Source organism: Solea solea, chromosome 10, assembly GCF_958295425.1.
Source record: "Solea solea chromosome 10, fSolSol10.1, whole genome shotgun sequence".
Lineage (NCBI taxonomy): Eukaryota > Metazoa > Chordata > Actinopteri > Pleuronectiformes > Soleidae > Solea > Solea solea.
In genome coordinates this window covers 3,013,653-3,041,280 of record NC_081143.1, presented here as the reverse complement: position 1 = coordinate 3,041,280, position 27,628 = coordinate 3,013,653, and the positions used below count along the sequence as shown (strand labels likewise).

General features: G+C 40.2%; 1 protein-coding gene across 1 annotated transcript; it reads left to right on the top strand.

The window, feature by feature from the left end:
* The first annotated feature begins 632 nt into the window (after window positions 1-632).
* Window positions 633-27,247, top strand: tbc1d9 (TBC1 domain family, member 9 (with GRAM domain)). Its single transcript, XM_058640520.1, has 21 exons — window positions 633-1,445; window positions 11,406-11,516; window positions 13,476-13,594; window positions 14,317-14,545; window positions 14,805-15,066; window positions 15,276-15,483; window positions 15,769-15,975; window positions 16,072-16,236; window positions 16,390-16,540; window positions 18,404-18,618; window positions 18,718-18,835; window positions 18,991-19,276; window positions 19,988-20,117; window positions 20,365-20,463; window positions 20,726-20,794; window positions 21,105-21,345; window positions 21,426-21,491; window positions 21,697-21,783; window positions 23,905-23,973; window positions 25,236-25,339; window positions 25,443-27,247. The coding sequence occupies exons 1-21, from the start codon at window positions 1,325-1,327 to the stop codon at window positions 26,250-26,252; spliced, it is 3,867 nt and encodes a 1,288-aa protein (XP_058496503.1). The 5' UTR covers window positions 633-1,324; the 3' UTR covers window positions 26,253-27,247.
* Window positions 27,248-27,628: the final 381 nt, after the last annotated feature.

Below are 27,628 nucleotides of genomic sequence, written 5' to 3'. Positions count from 1 at the left end.
TAATTCATATTGTCCTGGCACACAAAACAATTTTCTTTATTTCATTTGGAAGTAAGTTATTTCTTGCTATTTCTATTGTTTGTGTTGTTTTAAAGACATTTTCGAGCTTGTATTTTTAAAGAAGGGCTCATTTGTGTTTAAACTCTATATTCTGAGTCATTTATTAATCTGATGGCTCTTTTCTGCGTTGTATATATTGGTTGAACGTTGTTTGTTCTTGTGTGAGAAGATTAAGGTGACAGTTTGTGGAACCTCAACCTGTGACCTTTCAGGGTCACATGAAGAAAGTGAACAGACTTGAATCAAGTGAATTGTTTTGTTTATTTGCTTTTTGGAGCGGCTGCACCACATATAATCTTTATGTATGTATATATCTATATTCATCATGGCATTGTCTTCATACACATGGAGAGCTCAAGGTGCATTCATAGATAAGTAATAAAATAAGTAATGAAAATAAGAGTAAGAAATAGGAATATAGATTAAAACAATGTTATTTACATGAGTATATTACAATAAATAGGGGGAAATATGAATGTCCTCGTGTTACCATCTGCGCTTCCTTATATAAACATGAAAGTTAGAGACAACATGTAGACATATGTGCACTCCACAGGTTTGTTCTGGCTTTGTTGTCTCTGTTCTCTCGTGCGCGTGCGCCTCCTGCTCGGTGACGTCTCGCGATGGCCAGCCCGTGACGCGCTGTCTTTATTTCGTGAGCAGCAGAGGAGTGAGGAGGAGAAGAAGGAGAAGGAGAAGGAGACGGAGACGGAGGAGAAGGACGAGTGTACCGCAGCGTCATTGTCGTTACTGCGTAAACACCGCAGCTTCACGACACTCCGCGGGGAGACTGTTGACGGCTCGTCCTCCGCGTTGTTTTCATCCACACGAGTATAAACAAACGAGTGTGGTCACACCTGCCGATTCGTCCATCGACAACAAAGACGGATCCAGCAACCGCAGCAAACCCCGAGCTGCTCCACAGCGAAGAAACCTGGGAGAAATTCATTTATATCAAATCCTGGAAGAAGGAAATCTACTGTCTGCGCTTCCATGTTGGAAGTCGATCCTGGCCGATCCGTGCCGAGCTGTGCCGATCCGTGCCTCCGCTGCTGCTGCTGCTGCTGCTGCCAGGTTTAATTATAGCAACTCTTTCTCATCAACGTTCAGGAGCAGAACTGTGTCTTTAAAGGCTCGTCTGCGTTTTATTGATTGATTGACCGCACAGACCAGTTTCATGGTCGTCGTCGGCGAAAGCGTGTGTTCAATGTTTTCTTAAAAAAACAAAAACAAGAGGGAGGAGGGAAAAAAAGACTGGAGAAAAATGTGGGTCACTCCTGAAGACGTGTTACTGGCGGGAGCGTTGTGGATCACCGAGAGAGCGAACCCCTATTTCATCCTCCAGAAACGGAAGGGCCACGGGGAAGGAGGCGGAGGACTGGCTGGTGAGTCTGTCTGTCTGTCTGTGTGTTTGTGTAATGATGATGATGACGATGATGATGATGATCACTATAGACGCAGTGAAGAAACGGCCCAGGTGAAAGGTGAGAAAACCACGTGGTGAGAGTCAGCTGTCACAGGTGATCTTTCACCTGAATGTGTGGAAATGTTGTTCTTCCCTATGTTCGAGCCTTTTATTGCATTAAAAAAAAGAAGATTCCATTTATCAAAATAAACCAAACATATATATATAGATAATATAAGAGATAAGATAAGATTAGATAATCCTATATTCGTGCGACACACTGTTACAGCAGGCAACAACAACACAGCAAGGTAGAAAAGTAGAAATACAGCAAGGAATAAAGATTGATAAATACTATTAAATATGTGCACGACAACAAATGCAAACAAGATCAATGACAAAAGCTTCACTATATATATATATACACAGTATGTACAAGCAAAATCATGCACTCAGGGAAGACGGTGTTATCATTTGCACTATTGCACAGGGAATGAGGCAGTTTTGGTGCAAATATATCCTTAAAGGTCCACTGTGTAAAGGCCCTGGTATACTTCCACGCCATCAATGCTGTGCGTGGAGTGTAAGCCCCGCCCACCAAGCAAAACATTTTGACAATAGAAGAAGGAGAAGGATAGTCATCTGACCCTCAAACTGGCTGACACCCAGTCGTTTCTCAATACTCAAGTAAGCAAGTATGTACTTGCTTACTTGGGAAGTATATACTTGAGAAGTACGCTGGGAGTATATACTTGACAAGTACAGGAGTACACAAGTATGTGGCTGTTTCTCAATACTCAAGTTAGCAAGTATGTATTGTTCTGCTGTTTGAATGGTGGCTGGCGCCAAGTGCTGCAGCCTCATTACCGCCACCTACGGTGTTGATAAATGAACATATGAAATACTTTTAATAAATGCATATATATTGTTATTATTTTCACATTTTAAATATTTAACTTCATTTATTAATTTATTCCTATTTTTTAAAATATACAATACAAATAATACAATGTGGAAAATAGATATATTACATTATTGTAGAGTAGTGTATGTATATATATATATATATATATGTGTGTGTATATATATATATATATACAGTATATATATATACATATACTACTCTATAAATATATAATGTGTACAAATATATACTACTCTACATATCGAATATTTACATATTATATTTAAATACAGATACAATGACCGTGCGACTTTAATATAAATCTAAAATTCCAGGTTAAAATAAATAAAACATTACTAATATACAAACTTTCAAACTGTCAGGTCAAAACGTTTCCATTAAAAACAAAATAACACGTCAACATCAAATCTATGGATCACACCAAGCATCTAATGACGGCGACGTCTGAAGCTGTAGCATTGGTCTCTTCCTTGTGTCCTATTCTCCGCGTTCCAGACTTGTACCGCCACCCGATGGTGAAGTGGGATACTACTACAGGACCCTGACATGCAGTGGAAGTATACCACGGGTTTAAGAAGTAGTGACATCTAATGGTTTCACTGCAGGTGTCCGTAATAAATGGCAATGAAGGAAAGCATCTTTATTGTCATTATACAACTGTGAAGGAGGTGAAGTTTAAAGTTGATGTGTTATGTATCATCGGAATTTCATGATCACTCACTTTGTAGCTCCGTGAACTTTGACCTCAGATCACTCACTGGAAAAGGATTATGTTCCACTGCACAGTTAAAGTCAGTGGTCAGCCAAAACTTTCCCACCAGCAGTAATATTTGGCCTGTAGATGAATTAAAACATCAGATTAAAAAAAAACAACAGATCCATGCAGAATTTGTTGTCTTTTATTCTGAAAAAACTGATGAACTGAGTCAAAGAGCAGTTGTAAGACACCAGTAACTAGCATTTCTAGCAATTCAATTTTTTGTACAAGGTTTACTAGTTAAGATTTGAAGAAAAAAAGGTCAGTAGAAGAAAAGATTTGATGTTTTGACTCAGTACTCGATTGCTTTGGGGAAAAAACGTACTTGCACACTGTTTGAATGACAACAATTCAAACTTACACTTGTGTGTATTTTCACAGCATGATCCCACTACACACCTTCAGCCTAAGCTGACTTCCACACCAACGCTTGATTTGGGTTTTCTGTTACAAATGGAGAAGACAGCAGATAAAAGACAAACAAAACCAAAGAAATATAAATAGAAGAAAAACCGAAGGGCACCTACAGTTTATTTGTGTCTGTTACCAGCTCATGTGCCGGGGGGGGGTTAGATAAAGAAAAAAACAAAAACAAAATGAAGAATCAGCTGATGGGCTGCTGATGCTCTGCAGGACAAATAAGTCTGAAAACACTTTATTTAACACTTACTTAAGTGGGTCATAACATTTAGTTATGTGATTTCAAAGAGAGAAATCACATAACTAAATGTTAAAATATCAGCCGCCTTTAACCCAGCAGGAATTCACGTCTGAGATGTATAAAAACACACACTAATACCCAACACATAAAACATTAAACAGGTACAAAAGCTCCTCACTCATTCATCATCTACCGCTTTACCCTCCACATGAGGGTCACGGGGGCTGGAGCTGATCCCAGCTGACATAAGGCCAAAGGCGGGCGGACAACCTGGACATGTCACCAGTCCATCACAGGGAAAACACTCTTGTGGCCAAAAAAACCACCTAATCCTCCCTCCATCCATTTCCTACCATTTATCCTCCACATGCGTGTCGCGTGGTGATGCTTTTCATGTGTGTAGTAAGCTTCTGCTTCAGAACGTGAAATTCACACTCCATTTACGCCTTTTTCCATTTAAGCTGCTGTAGAAACATTTCAAGGGTCCTCAAAGTTTGAGAAGGTGGTTCTCAGTCAACCTACTTAACTTTAACCAAGTATTTGCATCAAATGAAAGCACTCTACTGTCTGGTCTGGTCATACAGAGATGAGGTCATGATGATTGACCGTAAGGATTGTGCAGACTCATGTGTGAGTCTGCACAAGAGTGCGCACAATAAGTGAATTGTGTTTAATTTTCATTATCAGAATAATCGTAAAAGGAGATATTAATCAATATTTCACACAAGGGTTTGTGACACTAGTGACATGATTGTAATATTACATTTTCTAACATGTTTTTGTTACATTTGTGTACATCCGTGTGTGTTTGTCTATTTTTGTGCAGCTGCTAGTGGGCCTCAGTGAAACAGTGAAACTAAAGACGGTGTCTGTTTGCACGATCTTGCTGAATCATTCTCCTTCTCTCACTCCTCCTCCCTCTTGCTTATTCCATCCAAAATGGGTCAAACAGCAGCAGCAGCAGCAGAGAGAGGGAAGCGGGACAGGTCATAGAAGTGACTGGTCAGCGGTCGCAGCTTAATAGTCTGATACCTGCTGTCAGTTGTGTTCATTACTCTGCTTGGTTGTGTTTGGCTCTGGCTATAACCGTTATTTCTCTCCATTTCTCTGCAATTGTAGTAAATATGTACAAATAACAGTTTTCTGTGGAACATGCTTTTATATATAACATCAGTGTTAGTTAAATGCTCATATTAGACACAGGGATTCAAGAGCAGTGAAGAAAAGTGTTTGTTAAGATACATCATTTTGTATTTTAAACAAATATACAGGCGAGTACGTTATCTCATGTACCGGGTTGTTTAGAGGAAGTAGCTCTCTTTGATGACATAGAAATCCAGCCTGTAGATATTTAGGTCAGGAGATATTATAGTGAATGAATTTGACAGAATAATGTGCTGATGCTCTTCAAAGGGTGTTGAATGCATATGTTTAGTGTGTGTGTGTGTGTGTGTGTGTGTGTGTGTGTGTGTGAGTTCACATCTGTTACCTCATTTGTACGTGAAACCTTTGTGCCATTTGACTCTCTCTCTCCTTTTACTAGAGGAAGAAAACATTGTAATATTTACGATGAGAATCTTAACTCTTAGACAATTGCCTTTTATAGCATCCCAATATATCACATTCTCACCCCTGTATTAGGATGTGTATCATTCATATCGCCAGATTTAAGCCAATTCCCATCCCTAATGCCTCAGAAACTCAGGGATTTGTTCTACTGCGGAATGATTTTTCATCCCTTTTAACTCCATGATAGACTAAAGCCACAAGATGAAGCAAAGATTAATTGGAGAAAAAACATACAAAGACAAATCCCCCATAGCCTAATTATCTTGCATTCACCAAAGCAAATCTTTCTCCCCCTTGTGGAAAACCCAGCCTCAAGGTTGGAAACAAACATTTTACAAAATAAATCCAGTGAACTATCTGACAAAAGAATGTACCTCGTCAAATTCATGTAAAACCCGAATATGGTCAGAGCTGTGAATGTGAATGGGATATCTAGATATTCTCTGAGAAGACAAGTCATCTTAATCTTAATTTAGTCATCTTAATGCAAAACTGGATTACAGATTTTTATAAACTCTTTCAAAACATGAACTCTGCAAACCTTTTTTTTTTGTTTTCTAAAATAAGATAATAATAAATGGTGTTGGGCGATGATGTCATTGTTATGTTAATGCTGAGCTCACTCATTGTGCCAATCGGTGCTGACCTCTCTGTGACACTGGCACTGTTCTCAAGAGCAGAAGCCACAGGCAGCATCAGGACACAGACAGTTTTACAGAGCTACACGCAATAATCATCAGTGTCATGATCTGACACGACCGGTGACGGTGGTGGAAAAACGGCAAATGTGTGTTTGCTCTCAGAATCAGATTCTGTTTATTTTTCCTACATTTTCTTTTTATATTTGACTAATTTTGCATATTCATACCTGTGAAATTCAATTCATCCAAGTTGGTGCCACATGCAAGGGTTAATGTAGTGTCCAGGGCCACAGCGAATGTCCAATGTCCACGTAATGTAGAAAACTGTGTTTCCCACACCTCAAAATGTTCTTCAAAGGGTCAAATTAGGGATAGGAAATGGTATCGGCCTGTATCTGTATCGGTCCGATACTGGTGAAAACATTAACAGATAGAAAATAAAATCCCATTAAATCTAAAAATCTTATATATCACATGCTTGACTAAGCACAGACTGTAAAAATGTAAATAGAAATCAGTCATGTTTGGGCTGTTTATTTCTTATTTTTTTGGAGAACGATATTTGTTGCACAGTTGGAGAATTATGTGTTTGACATGACTCAGCACTAATGTGTTGTTAACAGCTTCATCGTTCATAAATGGTCAAACATGACTAATGACTAATATTAGTATCGGTAGATACTTGAGTTTGTGAAATCGGTATCCAACACAAAAATGTGCTATCATGTTATTTCTTTGTCCATAAATAAAAAATCTAGAACTAAATGTCATAGAGCAAAGTAAACAGAACATAATATTGACCCTTAAAAAAATGAAACATTTATTCAAATCGATTGTGATTAATCTGTTGACTGATTAATAATCTGTTTATCAATAAAATGTGGTAGAACCTAAAACATTAAATCATTTTGCCTGTAGGGAGAGCTCAGAGATCTTTTCCTAAATATGTCCTTTCAAATTAAGTGTATTGTGGAGGAAGTAAAGTGTGTCCACACAATAGTGACAGCAAATGAACTCACCGGTGCCGCCTTGATACTAAAGTTCTCAGCGCACAAAGTTCCACAATAATTAGAGTCAGAGTACAAGACAATGTCTCATAGTCTCTACTATCTCGGACAGATAATGAGCCTGTTCTTTGTAGGCCACGTAATTCCCTTGCAATTGATAACCCATGCTTTATATCAGTACATGTAGCATGGTACAAAAGCAGCAAAATACACTTAATAAGTGGATAATGTTAAAGTTGCATGTGACGCTGAGGATCCGCGCTTCCGTTATCTGATACACCATGGATTTATTTATATTTATTTGCTTCTGTGTAATCAATGGAAAGGTCCTGCACCAGCAACCCTCCCCCAAGCTGTTTTTTCTTCCTCTTTTACACAGAGACGATATAAACAAAAACAGCCAAGTAGTTTTTTTTCCCCCTCTCACGCGGTTGGTTTGGTTTACCGTGTGAAAAATGATCAGAGGAAGTCGTTTGTCGGTTGTGAGAAGAAGTGCCAAAAGCATCACATGCTTTATGGCCTGTTCTGTGCAGAAGCAGACGGCACACTTTGAGGAATGTTCCAGCCACCCAGAAATAATAAGCACAACATGTGCCACTGCAGCGGCACGATGCCTTTGTTTTGCAGTTGTGCGCCCACTCATCCAGTTCATGGAAGGAGCTGATCTCTGTATAAGCGGAGGTGTGAAAGAGGATGTGGACTTCTAATGTTCCATGTAAATAACTCCCCCTCTTGTATTCAAACAAAGGCTTCTGTCACTTTTTGATCTCACTTGTGTTGGATTGAGAAGAGGAGGGAACAGGTGACAGTGCTCTCCTTTCTAATGTGTAAACCTCCGCTCAATATTGTTGACAACAAAGCTCCACGTGTGTTGCTTATTGTGACTTTTTTTGTGTGTGTGTGTCAGTTGGTTCATCACAGCTACTTTAATACATGCATGGTTTGTAAGAGGAAGTCCACTCACACAACTGATGATTGTTTGTCACAAACTCATAAAATCAAACTGTCAAGCTGCATCGACGCATTAGTTTCAGTGGGACTGTGGACAACGAGTGGCTTTTTTTTCTGTGCAGCGTCTGTCTGTCTGTCTGTCTGTCACCCTTGATGATGATGATGATGATGATGATGATGATGCAGGGGATTTCATAGGTGTTTTCACAGGCATTTAAGATTGTTATCCTTTTATGTTACAGCAGCACATGGGATATGAAATCTGTGTCACTCCATTAATGAGAAACAATATACACAGGACTGTATACAAGTGGAATTCATAATAATGCACAGAAAATGGTTGTTGCACTGTTAAGGTTTTGTGCATGTAATAGTGTAGCACCAAGTACTTGTATAATGTGGTAATGAGTGGGTAAATAAGTGGGTAGAATGTCAACATGTGGTTGCTCTCTGCATGACTGACATACGCCGCTGTTGAAAATGAGTTCTCGTAAAATACATCCGGTCAGCAGTCGACGACATCTGACATATCTGCATATCTGGTCACCTTTTTACAGAACTGCCAGTTATTTGTTGAGGCCTCGATCCTTTTAAAGATTCGATGACACATCACTGAAAGCAGGGAGATTGAGATGTGGGAAGAGAGCAAAAGGTCTGGCCGTTAATTCTGTCCGGTTCGAACGATGAGCTGTTTGTCACAGTACTTGAACGTGTTTTATGGATGAAAATGAGACGGCAGTTGAACTTCCCTTACACGTCTCCCCTCCTCTTCTCTCTGGGTGACTCATCATGTGTTTGCGCTGAATAAAAATAACCTCACGTCTCAGTTGAACATATACTACATGTTCTCCTCTGAACCACAGTAATCACACACTTCGAGGAAAAGCATCACACTCGCAATGTTGTCGCACGTTTTTTGGAGGTGACAAATGAAATTCCCGTATAGGTGTGTCAGTGTGACTGACTGAGGAGACATGCAGTCAACAAGCCAACAGCAAAAGCTTGTCACATAAATGCTAATCGTTCATTAATGATACATTCTTACTGTAATCTATAAAGTCTGCAGGTTTAAAGGTTAATAAGCTTTCAAATGTGCGCTTTGAAATGATCCTGCACTGAATGTGCAGCCTTCACCTCAACAAACATGTTAAAAATTTAAAGATTAATCAACTGTGCGCATGATGAGATGCATGTAGGTAAAATGGCCTGTACATTATACAACATTTGCTACGTTAATTTCACTTAATAAAAATGATCAAACTTTCATTTTTTGACGCACATTCCCCGCACCACTAATAGACGTAATTTTACACCAGGTCTGATGCGGTTGCAAAAAGTTTTGCGACATGTTCAGGGCCTCAAAAACACGATTTACTTTGGTGAATCGCTCGCGGTACTAGTTATTTTCAGTACTAGTTATTTTCAGCGGCGTCCCCGCGCATGTCCTTCCAAATTTCTGGGGGATCGGGCAACTTATGACAAACTTATAGGGCACTTCCTGTTTAAAATGGCCGACTTCCTGTTTGGTCCATGAACGTGTTCAGGGAAGTTCCCTTGTCTTACATATCAAGTTTTGTGCTGATCGGACAATCTTAGAGTTTACTTCCTGTTTTGGGCATTCCACTTCCTGTTGGGAGGTCATCTTTTGCAGACATGTTCAGGACAGGTCCCTGGTGTCACATATAAGGTTTCATGCAGATTGGACAACGTATGGCAAAGTTAGAGGGCACTTCCTGTTTTAAGTGGCCGATTCCTGTTCGTCAAAAGCGTCTCTGTATAAGTATACAGGGAAGGTCCCTTAACTCACATATAAAGTTTCGTGCAGATCGGACAACGTATGGCAAAGTTAGAGGGCACTTCCTGTTTTAAGTGGCCGATTCCTGTTCGTCAAAAGCGTCTCTGTATAAGTATACAGGGAAGGTCCCTTAACTCACATATAAAGTTTCGTGCAGATCGGACAACGTATGGCAAAGTTAGAGGGCACTTCCTGTTTAAAATGGCCGACTTCCTGTTGGGTGAAAGGCGTGTCCGTAAACGTGTTCAGGGAATGTCCCGTAACCCACATGTCTAGTTTTGTGTCAATCGGACAATGTTAGGTTTTACTTCCTGTTTCGGGGGTTCCACTTCCTGTACGGAGGTGATCTTTTGCAGACGTGTTCAGGACAGGTCCCTGGTGTCACATATAAGGTCAACGTACGGCAAAGTTAGAGGGCACTTCCTGTTTAAAATGGCTGAACGTTAACCCTAACACCAAACGGGAGGCGGAAACATAACCAATGACATTTCATCTTCAAACCGCACAAACCAAATGGATTCATAGGTCATTATGGCCTTTGAACAATTGATTTACTCATCATGATAATGCCAGTTAGTCACTACACTTAACACTTGTTTGAACTATAGTCTCATTGAAAGCGAAAGTATGTATACCTGATGTTTTGACATTGACCTGGTGGTTGTTCTACGCTCACCTACCAATGACTGACTACCTTTATCTGATCGAGTGTGGAGACAACCTTTAAGAGAACCTTTAAGGGAACCTTTAAGGGACATTTCCCATATTGTTTTCTTTTTTTCATATAAACTGTGAGTGTGAAACACAAAGCTTCAGTGTGTCTGGTGTCAATTTCAAGAGCCACGTTTGACAAACAGGTTTTTTCTAAATATGACACTAAATGTGTCCTCGTTCATTGCTAATAATGTTAGCAGCAGATATTTTCACTGATGTCTGTGAAAGCTTTAGATGCACCAGTATATAGAAATATTCTCTGGTGCAGGCCATCATTTCTCTACATTAGATTTATCTGATTTTTTTTTTTTTTTTTATTACATTTTTGTAAGTTTTCAAGTAACAAAATCCTATTTTTTTGTCACATTCACAAATGCAACACTGCAATCTCTAACCCATATGCAGTAAAAAAAAAAAAAAAGAACAGGAATCCTTCATCTTGTCCTTGAAGTTTGCAGATTTAAAAAGGTTTTGAAAGAAAACTAGGTTATGTAAATAAGGCGAGATTGAGTATGAGACACACTTTTATCTGTATTGTCATTATTGTGTTGAACTGAAAATGCCTATAATGAATGAAACTGTAAATATGCCGGAACAGAATTAACTTTAATGTCTAATGTTATTTGAAGTTTATGTTCTTCTCTGGTTTGTTGGTCTAGCCAGCTTGTGTGGGCTTGACATGTTGTTATTAATATTATTAAAAAGGTCATGGAACATGTATAACAAACCCACACCTCGAGCACCGTGACAGACTTGCTGCAGCTGTTTTTCATACTCTCTAATCTTTAACCACAGAGGTCTCATGGGTTTTCCCCCCCCGTAACTTCAGCACAGCAAACTGACCCGAACGTTAATGCTCTTAGTTTGTCACGTTGTCATTTCGCTTGTCAGTCTTTAATTAAACTTTTCTTGTTTTGTAGGTTTGCTGGTTGGGACCCTTGATGTCGTCCTGGACTCGAGTGCTCGGATGGCACCGTACAGGATCCTCTACCAGACTCCTGACTCTTTAATTTACTCAATCATCGCTCATGGTGTGCACACTTTAACCCATTTATCCAAACATAGGGAGGCAGTTTGTGCAATTGATCTGTTTGAGTGATGGAGGTTATTTCAGTCAGACACTATAGAGCCCTCTGTAACTTAACTTGCTGCACCTCCCTACAACATGGTAGCTGCATGCCAACCATTACATCATGCCCCGGTGGTTTCAACGGGCAGGATTACAGGAATGTTTTCAAAAATCAATACCTTAATATGATTGGATGTTGGTTTTTTTTTCATTATGATCTCTTGTCATCTGCTGGTGTTTATGGTGGTTTAATCTGCATCCATTCATGAGTGTTTCTCATGTCCAACTAACCATTATTTTCCTCATCCATTAATCGAGTAGTCGCTTGGTCCATAAAACTTTAAATAATATTGATTGAGTGTTTGTCAAACCAGGAAATGAAGATGTTCTCAAATGTCTTGTCAAAATGATTCAGTTTTTAATGATTTCTTTGTTATGTGGAGCAAAGAAACCAGAGAATATTCACATTTAAGAAGCTAAAACAATCAGAAATCTTGTTTTAATCATGATAAAAGCTTCAAACTGATTGATTGGTTATCAAAATTGTTGACAATTAATTACAAAAGAACAACCCATTTGATATTAACAAGTTGTCAAAATCAGTTTTCTGTTTTTTAGACATTGTGCATCGGCAGAGCCTGAAAATACATTAGCTATTATAGATCTACTTAGACTTTACAGCCTTAAAGAGAATAATCTTGGACATACTACAGTATAAAGCCGTCATTTACTAAGACTGCGATGATGGAGATTATTTGGTTTTGTTGGTTAAATGATATTAGGTGTCACAGATAACATCTATAATGTTATTAGTAGATTTGGGTCATGGTAGTTTGCCGTCTGTAAAACGTCTCTCCCTGTCTAAAGCATTTGCTGTTCAGTATATGAAGACACATTAAAAAGCCATTAGAAGAATAATCTCCTCTGTGTTGCTGTTTACATTCAAATAAGGACATGTGCTGTAGTAAACTAGATCCAATAAATTCAGTCATTCCGTATGAGGCGTGATTACATTACGGTACTAGATACTGTCATTTCATTTATGGAGATGGACACTGTTGAGATATGATGATGATGATGATGGTGTTGACATGCATTTAATTCAGGCGTCACGCAGTAAATCCTTGTGTAGGAAAAATATTTGCGTTGCCTGTCTGAAATGGTGGCTGACTAAAGACTGGCCCCTCTCTTCGACTCTCCCCCCGCACGCCCCACCCTTCCCAGTTGTTAATTCTGCAGCCCAGAGAAAGCAGCAGAGTGGAGCAGTCTGGCAGACGTGGCTAATGCAGTATACGTGCACTCACTCAAGTGCTGTTTGCAGCAGTGTGGAGGCATAATGGCCCACAATGGCAGCCATTATGGCCAATGTAATTCTCCTTTGGCCGTGAAAAATCAGTTCTACTTCCCTGATTACTGAGCCAAACAAAATGGCCACCCTGGTGTTTTTGTTCAAATATAAAACAGAGCAGTTTAGTCTTGGTTCTTTTCATGTGACATGATGTCAGTGGGGTCAACCTTGGGTTCAACCTGCTGCTAAAGCGGATGTTGCTCACTTATTAACTTATTTATAATTTGTCTGATCTTTACATGTTGAAACTTGTGAAAAATCCCTGTTATAACGCAAGTTAATATTACTTTCTTTTATTACTACTACTTATTTTCTTTGATCTACAGTTTTAAATCTCAATAATCTCCAATTCACCGTCACATGGATGACACTATGAAATGGGAACCAGTGACTTTTGGATCATTACCCTATAAAATTACATTTTATTATACAATATTTCTGTAAGAAAAACTAATTCTGATGAAAAATTTGTGGTACAATAGTCTGATCATCACAATATGAAACATTACACCTCGTTGCTTCTCCTGTGCCCTGACCTGCCCTCCTCCCTCCTCCCTCCTCCCTCCTCTGCAGGAACCTCCCGTAAAGAGATCACAGAGCACTGGGAGTGGCTGGAACATAACCTGCTGCAGACGCTCTCCATCTTTGAGAATGAGAATGATATTACCAACTTTGTGAAAGGAAAGGTCCAGGTAACTACAGCTTTCTCTTGAGTCTTTGGAATATGAGTTCCTACATTTCTGTGTGGAATAACCAAATCATTGACCTTCATTTTTGATGGAAATTAGGGGTTAATAATAACTAGTCACATCCACATACACCTTTTTTTCAGGTAGTGGGTGAAAAACATGTTGAATCTGATATATTGTGCTTTAGCTGATTTAAATATCTCCCACAGCATCCTTTAGCCAGCATTTATAAAACAGTGATATAATCTCGTTCAGATTGAAGAGAATCGGTTAATCCTGCTCCACAGTGGAGGATAATTGGCCAGATTTTGTTCCCAATCTCGTCAATCGTAGGCATCTTCCGAATTTTAGGCTGATTTGAACAGATTATCTGGCCAAGTTATCCTGTGGTGTGACGGGTTAACAGTCATTGGAAGCATCAGATTCTGCCCAGTTTCAAATCACAAGTATTAAACACGTGTGACATTTATGACTGAACAGCAATTGGAGCGTGAGTAGAAACACGCTGTAACCAAATGAGAGTGAGTTGACCGGGCTGGATTAATGTGTCCTGTAAGACGTATCACAGGAGAACGGAGAGAGTCGGCCTGCACGTCTGTTAAATCACGCAGGTTTCTGTCAGATCCCAAATCCCTGGTATCTCGTCCCTGAAGTGTGTGTTTTCTCAGGATTAAATGTGACCGAGTCTGCCTTTTCTCACTCCTCTGCTTTGCATCTCGCCGCAGGGCATCATTGCAGAGTACAATAAGAACCACGACGTCAAAGAGGATGACGACACGGACAAGTTCAAAGAGGCCAGCGCCAAGTTCCGTAAGATATTTGGGATGCCCGATGAAGAGAAGTTGGTCAACTATTACTCCTGCAGTTACTGGAAAGGCAAGGTGCCTCGGCAGGGATGGCTCTACCTCAGCATCAACCACCTCTGCTTCTACTCCTACTTACTGGGAAAAGAAGGTTGGACATATGTTATTTCTTGTTTTAAAGTAGTTTTTATAGATTATTTAACTTATAAATTGCCCAAGTGAGCACCAAAGGGTGCAAAGTAAGCTCCAAAGACCAAAATGATTATGACAGATGCCGCAGAAGTGCAACACCACAAGTGTTAAAATAAGCTCTGGCTTGTTCAGATGTTGCCTGTGAGTTGTATTATTAATGGTATACTACTAATGGACCTTACTAATGCACCACTCATAATTGTCTTTCTTACTACAAGTCAAACTGGTGGTGCGCTGGGCTGACATGACCCAGCTGGAGAAGAGTGCCACCCTCCTGCTGCCTGACGCGATCAAGGTGAGCACCCGCAGCAACGAGCACGTCTTCTCCGTCTTCCTCAACATCAACGAGACGTTCAAGCTGGCGGAGCAGCTGGCCAACATCGCCATGCGTCAGCTCCTGGACAACAAAGGCTTCGAGCAGGACCGCTCGCTGCCCAAGCTCAAGAAGAAGTCTCCCAAGAAGGTGTCGGCACTCAAGAGGTGAGAAAGAACACTTGTCATACATTGATAATTGAAGTTTAATGTGTTGTATGCTTGGCAAAGTGGTTAGTTATCCACATGCAAACTCTGTGGACGTAAGGTTTTGAAAAATCACATGTTTTGTTTCTCTGAACAAAATACCAGCCTTAAACCAAACGTCTACATGAAATCTTTACAAAAGTCACCTGAGAGAACTCTACATGTTTTAGGGACCTCGATGCCCGAGCTAAGAGCGAGCGTTACCGCGCTCTGTTCCGTCTGCCCAAAGATGAAAAACTGGATGGACACACAGACTGCACCCTGTGGACTCCCTTTAATAAGATGCACATCCTAGGACAGATGTTCGTTTCCACCAACTACATCTGCTTCACGAGCAAGGAGGAGACACTGTGCAGCCTCATCATCCCTCTGCGCGAGGTCAGTCTGTCTTGTTGTGTAATTTTACACAACTGAGACATGGACACATTTATGAAGGCTTTATACCCCATTGTTAAAGAGTAACTAAATCCCTAAACCACTTTTTTAAAGGTGAAAACCAGCGTTTTATGGGTATCTACTAATGTTTAATTATACATATTGTGATAAAAATCAGTGTATCCTCTGCCTCTCTCTGGACAAACACCAGCTACTGAATTCAGATAAATTCGGTCATCATTTATTATTTCATGGTGACTAAGAATGTGAATATATTCCTTCTTCCAGGTGACCATCGTGGAGAAAGCAGACAGCTCCAACGTGCTGCCCAGTCCAGTCTCTATCAGTACCAAGAATCGCATGACCTTCCTGTTTGCAAACCTCAAGGACCGAGACTTCCTTGTGCAGAGAATCTCAGACTTTCTGCAGCAGACCACCTCCAAGATCTGCCTGGAGAGGGAACTCACGGGCAGCCTGAACAGCTCTGATGACGAGGTAGGAAAGACCCGGAGATGAAATGGTAATTATTTGCTCGTTCTTTGTGATATTGTTTGTTCTGTAAAACAACACCATGGCATGTGTCCGCCGCAGGTGTACTCGCAGCACGGGTCCCTGCTCTCCAGCAGTCCACAGCACAGTTCGGGTTCAGAGGGCGAGCGAACATTCAACCTCAACGACAGCAGCGTCCCCACGGCCTCACAAGCTCTCATGACCATGTACCGCCGCCGCTCACCTGAGGAGTTCAACCCCAAGCTGGTGAGTGCAGTCACACTTTGTCTGTTACAGTACAAACCCTGATAAGTGCTGCAAACACTTCATTTAATCCATCAAGGAAAATAAAGTCACAGTGATTTTACTCGCTCTACAGCATGTCATGGAATTGGTTTCCCCCTCTTTTTTTTCCCTCAGGCGAAAGAGTTCATGAAGGAGCAGGCGTGGAAGAGCCACTTCTTTGAGTATGGGCAGGGAGTGTGTATGTACCGCACTGAGAAAACCAAGGAGCTGGTCCTCAAGGGGATTCCTGAGAACATGAGAGGGGAACTCTGGCTGCTTTTCTCCGGTGAGGAATTAGACAAGGGCTCAGCACACTGGGAGCAAACTCTACTGCAACTGACTCACGTATCAGCCGGACCCGATGAGACCACACCTTGCAGACTACATGCTTACGTTTGAGCACAGCATAAATTATTTATTTTTATGTGACGTCATTTATTGACCATTATTAACCTAGAGTTACCTTGTATTTTATAGGTTAAACTGGCCTCTATAAAAGCCATTTTTACTGCTGTATAAATATTTATTAGGAGTTATAGGCAGAAATTGAGTGTAGCTTCAGTATGTTATTTTTTTGTTGTTGTTTCTTGTTTTTTTTCAATGTACAATCGCTTTAGATTTGTATTTTTAGAAAAATCATTTGGATTTGTAGATTTAGAATCCTTTTATATGTACTTTAGAGCTTTGCTTTACAGAGGCCACCATGTTTCTACAGCATCCCAAATGAATAAACCTTGCATTTCGCAAAGAAAAACAACACATTTTGGCTTGCAAGGGCCACCATAGTCCTCTGCCTCGCTTTAGATTATTTAGATTATTAGATTATTTAAGAATGAATTTGTCTTTCAAACAGTTGAGTTTTATACTCCTGTAGTCCTATAGTACTACTACTATATATCATTGTTAAAAAGGATGAGTTATTTCATTTTGGGAGCAAGTTTCAATAGTTTATTTATATATATATATAATGCCGCTGCTCATTGCTCTGAGGGAAAAGTGACACGTGTACTTAACACTAACGGAAAATTCAGCTACGGTTGTGCTGATGGGATTTTGGGATTTGTTAAAAGCAAAAGATGAACAGTGCTACTGTCCTCAGAGCATCTCTAACACGTGTCCCAGACCTCCCTGAAATGTGCTGTGATTGCCTAAATCTCAAATGTCTCCTTTTGCATCCTTAACTAAGAGCTGTTTTTCTTGAGACAGATGTTAATAGTCTGAAGGAGGCCTCTGTAGCACATACTTAATATTCAGGTATGCACATGAGTGTTGACAGGACTGGTCATGTTAAGCAGCAGCAGCAGCAGCAGCAGCAGCAGCAGCAGCAGCAGCAGCAGCAGCAGCAGCAGCAGCAGCAGCAGCAGCAGCAGCAGCAGCAGCAGCAGCAGCAGCAGCAGCAGCAGCAGCAGCAGCAGCAGCAGCAGCAGCAGCAGCAGCAGCAGCAGCAGCAGCAGCAGCAGCAGCAGCAGCAGCAGCAGCAGCAGCAGCAGCAGCAGCAGCAGCGGCTTTGCTCTCTCTGCTTATTGTCAGACTTATAATAGACTTAGTCGCCTCAACACGTGCTTTCAGAAATGATTTTCTTGTCACGCTAATCTCCAATAATGTAGATATTTACAAAGCTTACTTGAAACATTCAGCTGTTGCCTAATCAGTGTCTAATTTTAGATCCAAGGTTGTTGGAGCTAGTTCTGTCCTGGGGCTTGTTCCAGTAATCGTCTGCACAACAGAGCTCAGCAAAGCCTGAAATGCGTTTCAAATCTGGAACATACACTTATTTGTGCTCAGTTTGTTGTGCTGTGCCGATGACTCGCTAAACCTGTAAACAGTCCTGGAGCGCTTTCAGCACATTAACACTAAATGCCAGTTTAATTGATGTAATGGCCTATTTACTATGGCCTATTATATATTTACAGAACAAGTGACATAAAGAAATAGGTCAGTGACTGCTGAATCTTGACATGAGTAGAGTGATGAAATGGAAATAGAATCAGCTGAGCGTGGATCTGTAGGAAAAATGCTGTGAAACTTACAGATGTGCAGTAACAGCGTTCAGACTGATGAGCTACAGAAGCTTCTTTATCATCTTAATCAATGAAAGTGATCAGAAGAGTTCATCTTACCACCTTTTAAACTACATTTGTTTTTATAGGAGCAATCAACGAGATGGCCACTCACCCCGGATACTATGAAGACCTGGTGGAGAAGTCTATGGGCAAATACAACCTGGCAACAGAGGAGATTGAGAGAGACCTGCACCGCTCTCTGCCTGAACACCCGGCCTTTCAGAACGAGATGGGCATCGCTGCCCTCCGCAGAGTCCTCACCGCCTACGCTTTCAGAAACCCCAATATTGGATACTGTCAGGTACGCACACACTTTCTTCCTTGTGTTTTTCACGTGGAGTGGCAGAAAACTGTCAGTGCTTGACACACGTATGTTTCCTTGTTTCCCTCAAAACCACAGGCCATGAATATTGTAACATCCGTGCTGCTGCTCTATGCCAAAGAGGAGGAGGCGTTTTGGCTGCTGGTGGCGCTCTGTGAGAGGATGCTGCCCGATTACTACAACACTAGGGTTGTAGGTCAGTATGTGGTGTGTTCTTGGTGTGTAGTGTGTTTTTTAAAATGCTGCCTTCATGATTTGTGTTGTGGAAGTAGATATTTTAGCCATGCTGAGATTTATAGTGGATTTAATTCACGAGAACAAAGACAAATCTCCTCGTCTTTTTTTTCTCAGGAGCTCTTGTTGATCAGGGCGTGTTTGAGGAACTGGCCCGGGAGTACGTTCCACAGCTGTACGACTGCATGCAGGACCTCGGCGTCATCTCCACAATTTCTCTCTCCTGGTTTCTCACTCTCTTCCTGTCGGTCATGCCGTTTGAGAGCGCGGTGGTGGTGGTGGACTGCTTTTTCTACGACGGCATTAAGGTCATCTTTCAGCTGGCGCTCTCTGTGCTGCACGCCAACATCGATCAGCTGCTGTGCTGCAAGGATGATGGCGAGGCCATGACTGTACTAGGCAGGTAAGTACTGGCAAAACACACCAGTGTCCATTCAGTCTGTACTTTTCTATTCACACTCGGTCATTACTAATCAGAGCACAAATCAAACAAAAAAAAAAAAAAACAAGCAAGTAAACAAGAGACAATAAAGCGTAAAATATTCACAAACAAAGATATGCCTGAATGAAAATGTCTTGAGCTGTTTTTTAAAAGATTACACACTGTCTTAAGATCCTAAAGTTACTGTCGATGTTTTTTTTTTATGTTGTTATCCTGCTTCTGCTCGGTCTTTATGAACAGAAATGATCTAACTAATCAGTGCATTTACATGCATGTTAAAAGTCTGATTTTAGTCAGACTAAGACAATAATTTGGTTTTCTTCATGTCATGTTAACCGCTTAATCAAGCTGACCTTAGTCGGACTAACATACCTTGATAATGGCATTCATAGTCCGATTACTTGCTTAGTATACACTTAGTCGGACTGGAGTTGGCGTTCTGAGCACGTACCAAAATCGGAGACGACGGCCAATAAATCAATGTTCGCCTCTGCATGTATACTCAGACTCTGCAGGTCTTAGTCAGACTACGGCCTTAGCTCCATTAAACTGTGCATGTAAATGTGAAGTGTTAGTGTGTCTACAGCAGCAGTGCAGGGGCAGGCAGGGGCAAGAAGCTTCCATTTCAAATGACTGCTTAATAATGTAATCTCCTGTGTTTGTGTGTTGTAGGTACTTGGACAGTGTGACCAATAAGGACAGTACTTTACCCCCCATCCCCCACCTGCACTCCTTACTAACAGACAACGGAGAACCACATCCCGACGTGGACATCTTTAAGCTGGTCCGCAGCTCCTACGAGGTATTTGACCTCAGGACATTTGTGTTTGGTTTGAGACACTTTGAGAAAAACTAAAGACATAAATATTATAAAGTGAGGCCCAAGTCCTGGTTTCTGTTTTTCTCCTCAGTGAAGTTGTAAAGTAACAACCTTTGAATTGCAGTGTGTTTTCAGTTTATATGGTTTAACCTCTCATTAAGTAATGTGGCAGTCTTTCATTCACAGTTAGTTTGACCTTTGCTTCTCTCTGTTTCTCCTCTTCTATCAGAAGTTTGGCTCGATCCGCGCAGATGTGATTGAACAGATGCGTTTCAAACAGAGGCTGAAGGTCATTCAAACCATAGAGGACACGACAAAGCGCAACGTGGTAAAGACATAAACATGTTGGAATGAAGTAAATGTGTAAGAAACTGTGTCTGTATACAGTGAGTTTTCCAACCCTGTGGACTTCAATACTTGTGCTGAACCCTGTCGTGTCGACTTTAACACTCTTTAAGTCTCTGCAGCTCAAATTAGATTTTGAATTTAGAAGAAAGAACCACATTCAGGTCATCATCAGATACCCGGCTTGTCCTTAACTTTGAACCTCACTCTCTCTTCTATTTTTACTTCATCTGATTATGTTACAGGTCAGAACTATTGTAACAGAGACTGCTTTCAGTATTGATGAGTTGGAGGAACTTTACGTGCTATTTAAGGTAAGTAATAGCTCACACTTTCATGATATATGCAGGTCGTGTCCTGCTCTCACTATGTTAAGGCTGAAGACCAGCTCTCACACTTGTCTACGGATGAAAAACCTCAGGATTGACTTAATCACATTCTGTGTAAACACACTTTGAGGAGTAATTTTCCCAAATGTTTATTTATGGTATGGTTTTCACAAACATGACACAATGACAACTATGCAAATGGTTGTTTTTCTAGTCAATCCATATCCATTATTTTGATTCCGAATGATTCACATGGTCTCAGTTGTCAGTTGTCACCCTCTGTCCCTCTGTACAGGCCGAGCACTTGACCAGCTGTTACTGGGGCGGCAGCAGCAACCCCACAGAGCGACACGACCCCAGCCTGCCCTACCTGGAGCAGTACCGCATAGACGTGGAGCAGTTCAAGGGCCTGTTCAACCTGCTGTTTCCCTGGGCCAACGGCGCCCACTCGGACCCCCTGGCCGCGCACTTCTTCCGTCTCCTCGACGAGAATGGAGATGCGCTCATCAATTTCAGGGATTTCATCAATGGCTTGGGTGAGAAGATGAGGTTCTGTATCTCCTACTCAAGTCAGCTCAGGAAGAATTCATTTCTGAAGCCTGTGCTTGTGTTGTAGGTGTTTTGTGTCACGGAGACCTCACAGAGAAGCTGAAGCTTCTCTACAAGATGCACGTTTTACCTGGTGAGTTGTCGTCAGGGCAGTTCAGGGACTTTCTCATGTCTCCCTTTGTCAGCATTTGATGATGACATCAAATGTTAATTAAAACCAATTAAAAAATATTCCCTGTGTTGTAAATTCAGCTTCAAACCTTGTTTTTTTACCATGTTTTTAGTCGTATTGATCTTTTAATAATAGCAGTACAATGTAACTCATTCCTTTCTCACAGAAATGACCCGTGAACACGAGGAGCCTGATTCTGCCTTTGAAGCCACTCAGTACTTCTTTGAAGACATCACTCCAGACCTGTCACTCGGTAAGGTCCTGAGATGGACTTTTCTTTTTTATGTGGAGATAACTTGTTTTAAAGTCCTTTGATCTAAATTATTCTGTAAAATGATATGACATCATACATATCCACCTTACGCACACGTCATCATCTGCCCAAGAAGCTTAATAGGACATTTTAAGAAAACATCTTGATTACATATTAATGTTTTTTATAGACTCAAGCAAGTTTTTTAACACGGCTTTGAATCGAGTTCTTCTCTTGACACCATGAAGATGAAATACACACACTTACATAGACAAATAAAAAAAACGTTAATGGGGGAAATTATTAGACATTATACGATTTAAGTGAAATACTATTTGAGAAAATACATGTAGATAAGTAATGAAAGATGTAATCAAGACAAAATTGTAGTATACAAATCACATAAATAGTCAAGTGTAGATATAGAATAATAAATAAATATATTGGGTATGAAATTATAAAATGGAATATGTTACAGTGAAGGCTTTCGAAAAGGCCGTCTGTGTTAAATTTCTGACAGAATAATGTGCATAAAACAACCGAAGAAAGAACACATGGAGCCCTAAAGAAATGTGAAATAAAAACACAATCACATCTCACACCACAGCTACGACATGTTTGAGGGAAGAGAAAGACCGGAGGCTCAGTGTCTTTACTCACTGTCCAATAGAATGCAGTGTGTTCAAGTGGCCGCTTCCTCTTCCTACTTTCTTGAGGTCACTAAAGGTGTGCCACAGGGTTCAGTGTTAGGACCCATTTTATTCTCCATTTACATAAACACCTTCTATGACTTTTATGCTGATGACGCCATTATTTATTGCCTTTCTTATTCGATTTCACAGGCTTTCGAGTTTTCGAGTCTGCTCTAAATGTTGTTCAGGCTCGGCTGCAATGATTTTTAACCAGGTTGTTTACTTGGTTAAATACATTTTGAATAAAAAAACAAAACAAAAAACAAAGTCATTAATCATTCATTCATTTGCTATAACCAAAAAAAAATAATGCTAATATGAAACCAGCAAACACTCTGCTGCTGAATTGTGAGCTTACAAAGGCAAAGACCACAAGCTAAAGAGGGATAATCTAATTCTCTCTAATTTCCCAAACACTCTCTGCTCACAGTGTGTTTTTTCATAAAGTTCAGCGTTAATGACAGATGTCTATTTTTGGCATGGTTGGAAGAAGGACTGAGAAAAAGAGGTTACTTGCTGTTGTCTGGAGTTTAAAGTGTCCTTTCATGCCGTGAGCCAATCCAGGAGGACAAATATCCACAAACAAGCAAATAACAGAGCTACACTTTTAACACACACACACACACTAATGCGACATTTTTAAAAACACACATGTGCACAAAAATAACCAAGGATCATACATTTCTATTTCTAGTTTACCACTGACATTGGTGGTGGTGTTTTTCTCTGCTGTTGCGTTTAAGGATGTAAGATTGTCGTGGTTGAGATTTGCTTGAGATAAATGAGATGTTTTTTGTGTGTTTGTGTGTGGAACCACAATATGTGATCAGCAGGGGAAAAAAAGAAACTGTTACCTTGAAACTGCAGATGCTGCTTGCAGTGTTAATTGTAGGGATGGCACAATACCACTTTTTGGAGTCCCATACAGTCATTTTAGACTTTTTAATGTATGAGGCTGTTTATGCCATTTCTACCTATTTTAAAGACAGAATTCCCCAACTCTCATGAAGAAGAAAATAAAATAGAAATAAATAAACATATATATATATATACATATATATATATATATATATATATATATATATATATATATATATATATATATATATATATACATACATATACAGTACTGTTTGTATATATATACTATATGTATGTATATATATACTATGTGTATATATATGTGTATATATACAGTATATATGATTTGAGATTGTATCACATTTAACATTTTTATCCGTCCCAATATCCGATCCAGTGATTCTGACCCTTGTAAATTGTGTACAGTAGCAGTGATGATCTAACAGACACAATGACAAACATGCAAATGCATGTAAGGCAGAGTTCCATACATTGTGCAGTGTGTTTATATAATCTGATTGAATCTATCATCTTTTTTTGATCATGGTCATCCTCTGTCTTTCCTCAGGTCATGATTCAAAGTGCAGAAGTGAGAAGGATGATGGTTTTGTCAGAGTCACCTTTAAGACAGAGAAGGGTAAGTCACAGTGTGTCGCTCGAATAGAAAACTACACTTTGGAATTCTTTAGCGCCCACATTGCGCTGGCTAACGTGTCCACTCTTTTAAAAAAGCAGCTGAAAACCTGGCTTTTTAAACAAGCTTTTAGTTGAACGAGGGTTTTATATGATTGTTGTTTTATGTATTGTATTACTGTTTTATTGTGAGGCACGTTGTGATTTTATATCTGTGAAAGGTGCTATAGAAATGCAATTTACTTACTTAATGATTATTGCTTATTGACACGTTTTCACATTTGAATAATTTGATGAATAAATAATTGATGCATACTGTACAGATTGACATTTTTGTCAAGTGAAAGTGACAAAGAAAGTATATTTTATCATTTTTTTAAGTTCTTACAGGATGCATTAAAGAAACAACTTCAGCATTTATACAAGATGTACACATCTTTTCTTTTAAGAACAATTTTATACGAATATGAACGACATATATATTATATATATATATATGTATATATGTATGTATAATGTGTATATGTATATAGCAGGAGTGAAATGATTTAAAGGTGACATAGACCGGAAGCTCCAATTAACGCTGCGTTTGTGTGTGTATCTGCGTCATTACCTCGTTTATGAAACCCTAAAGTTTCAGAACAAACAGTTCAGCCACTGCTGAGAAAATAGTGTTGTATTGTTTTCCTGGGCTCTGCGAAGCGGATCGACACTTCCTTAATTTGATGTCGTCATCAGAAATCCTCACCACCGTAGCGCCTCCCGGTGCGGGCACTAGTCCGGGCACATCCGGTTGCGTACATTCAACCGCAGAAGAAGAAGAACTACTCTCGTTGTAGCTGCTGAGATGCAGAGCATCCACCGTGCCAGAGGGGGAGCTGTGTATCTGAGAGCTGGCCTATCTATTACGTCACTTCCAGGTACCTGGCCAATCACAGGACGGTTGTAAAGCTCTCGTTGGCTGGCCAATCACAGCAACTGTTTGGTCTGAAACAGCGCGGCTGACGAGAGCGTCAGTGAGGAGATATTTTGATCGGCTCGTTTGCAGCTATTAGGAGGTTTTTAATCATTAAAACAAGTTAATATATGTAAGTAGACCTCCATAACTAACATATATGTGTGATACAAGCATTCGATGTCACCTTTAACATCGTTGAATCCACTCTACTCCTGGGGTCTGTGTCATACAACTTCATGTTCAACAATTGGAACTATCCCTTTAAGCTTCTGACAGAAATTAATAACAGTTTTTTTTTCTTTTTACAGTCAAGAAATTGAACGCACCTGACTACCAGCATTACCTGAAACTGTGGAACCAGGAGAGCAAATCTAAACCAGAAAACACAAAACACCTCCCCAAGCTGAATCAGGTATTTTGTGTTTGTGTGTATAGTTTTTTTTTGTTTTTTTTTAAATGACAAAGTCAGTACACAGTAGTTTAGTGTAACTGATCTGATGTTTTTGTTTCTTCAGAGTCAGTTCATAGAACTTTGCAAGACCCTGTACTGCATGTTCAGTGAGGATGTTTCAGAGCAGGAGCTCTATCACGCCACAGCCACGGTCACCAGTTTGCTGCTGGAAATGGGAGAGGTGGGAAAGCTCTTCTCATCCTCTTGTAGAAATGACCACAACATGGAGGCTAAATCTGAGCCCAGCGTATACACAAGAGATGCCACAGATCCCAAAATCAGTCAGGAGGCCGTGCCCGATGGCATGTTTCGGCAGAGGGAGCAGGGAGACACCTTTGTCTGTTCAAACCTGGAGAACCAGTCAAGGCCGTGCGGGGACGGCAAAGGGGACGAAGAGGACGAGCAGCTGCCGCCAATGCACGACATCAAGCTGGAGGACTCATCTCTCAAAGACACCGGCACGTCGTCTGCCATGCTCATCTCTGATGATGAAACCAAAGATGACTCTTCCATGTCGTCTTACTCTGTGCTGAGCGCCGGCTCCCACGAGCTGGATGAAAAGCTGCAGTGCGAGGACATCGCAGAAGACACGGTGCTGGTGCGCAGCGACTCCGGCGCCAATGGTGAGAGGAGTAACCGGCCCTGTGGTGGCGGACCCCTGGACAGAGCGCTGCCTCACAGCACGAGCATTGACAAAGACTGGGCCATTACCTTTGAGCAGTTCTTGGCCTCCGTGCTCACCGAGCAGGCCCTCGTACATTACTTTGAGAAGCCGGTGGACGTGGCATCTCGTATCACTAATGCAAAGAATGTGCATAAAATCGGGCGCCCCCTGCTGTCCACAAGTGACTATGAGATCTCATTATCAGGCTAAGGTCTCAGAAGAGACTTCACAGAGACTTTTAAAAGGGAAGCACGGTGATGTCGAAGCGTCACAGAGAGGTTTAGATGAAGGTAAATGGAAAATGTATATGTACGATGGTTAAAAGAAAGTGACCAATGTATTATACCAGATGTGAAAGACTTTTATTATAACAATCACTAGATTCTGTCCAGCTCTGAGGGAACGGGACGTTAATATTTATGTTTGCTCCAATTAAAAGTGTGTGTACATGTAGTAGCTGTACTTTATAAGACATTACACATAGGTGTGGATATTGTAATCGGTTGTACTATGTATATGTAAATGTCCACAGATACAGTCCAGTAGTCTACGGTATGTACAGTCACCTAACATTATATATGTCATGATTTTATTAGCTGCTAATCCAGACTTCCTTTTTTTGTTTTTTTAAAGATGATAAAGCTGTGAAAATTCAATGTGAGTGAATTTTCATGTTACTGTGTAGACTCTCTGTAGCTCAGCACCATTTAGATGCAGTGGGTCACTTTGGTAGAAAGTGCTATAATCTCTGTCGCACATGTACGTGGGTTTTCACTTCCCAGTTTCCCAATACTGTCGCCCCTTTACACTTTATTTCCTAAATAGTTCTTAATAGCTATAAAACTGACACTGAATGTGTCAGAGAGGTTTTGACGGTTCAGGAAATCAAAGTGAGATAAATGTTCTTTATAAATAAGACTACACTGCACTTTTCTTTATGTTTACAATAATGTGATTTCACTAATGTATTCGCTTGCCTTTGAAATGGCAACTGTCGCCTGCGCTCCCAACTGAAATGTTGCCATTTTCCATTTCTTTAAAAATGTTTTACATTTTTTTAGGTTTGTAATTTTTTTTTATTTATAATGTTTTTTTTCTGTTGTATGTACATTGTTTAGTTTTTTTAAATTGTCAGTTTGTTTTAACTCTTGATGATTTGTGTATCACTCCGAAATCCATCAAAATAAATTTACAGTTTGATCGTCTCAATGTTGTTTCTCCAAGTCCTTTAAAAAATATCACTGTACACAAGGGCACTACAGAATGTTACTGCCATCTAGTGGAAGTACATTTAGGCTACTTTAAAAAATAACAATTTAACAGAAAACTTCATAAATATTATATTGATAATATTCATTTGTAGCCACAAATGAAGAGTTTTTTTCCTCCATGTCTGGGGCTTTTCTTTCTTTTACCTAAAGTCAATTGCAGCTTTACATGTAGTTTAGTTTCATATCATCCAGACTGAGATTAATTCAAACACTTTGATCAGCACTTTTAGGGAGATTTGACGACTGAAGATTTCTATGCTACTGATTACAATAAAGTGATGAAACGTAACATAATAAATGTCCATTTATTAAAAT

What these genes read in the sequence shown, in the direction of transcription:
- tbc1d9 (XM_058640520.1), top strand. Translation starts at nt 1,325, where the DNA reads ATGTGGGTCACTCCTGAAGACGTGTTACTGGCGGGAGCGTTGTGGATC. An exon ending in AAGGTGTCGGCACTCAAGAG is followed by an intron (nt 15,067 to 15,275) that starts GTGAGAAAGAAC and finishes TACATGTTTTAG; the next exon opens with GGACCTCGATGCCCGAGCTA. An exon ending in AACTTTACGTGCTATTTAAG is followed by an intron (nt 20,795 to 21,104) that starts GTAAGTAATAGC and finishes CCCTCTGTACAG; the next exon opens with GCCGAGCACTTGACCAGCTG.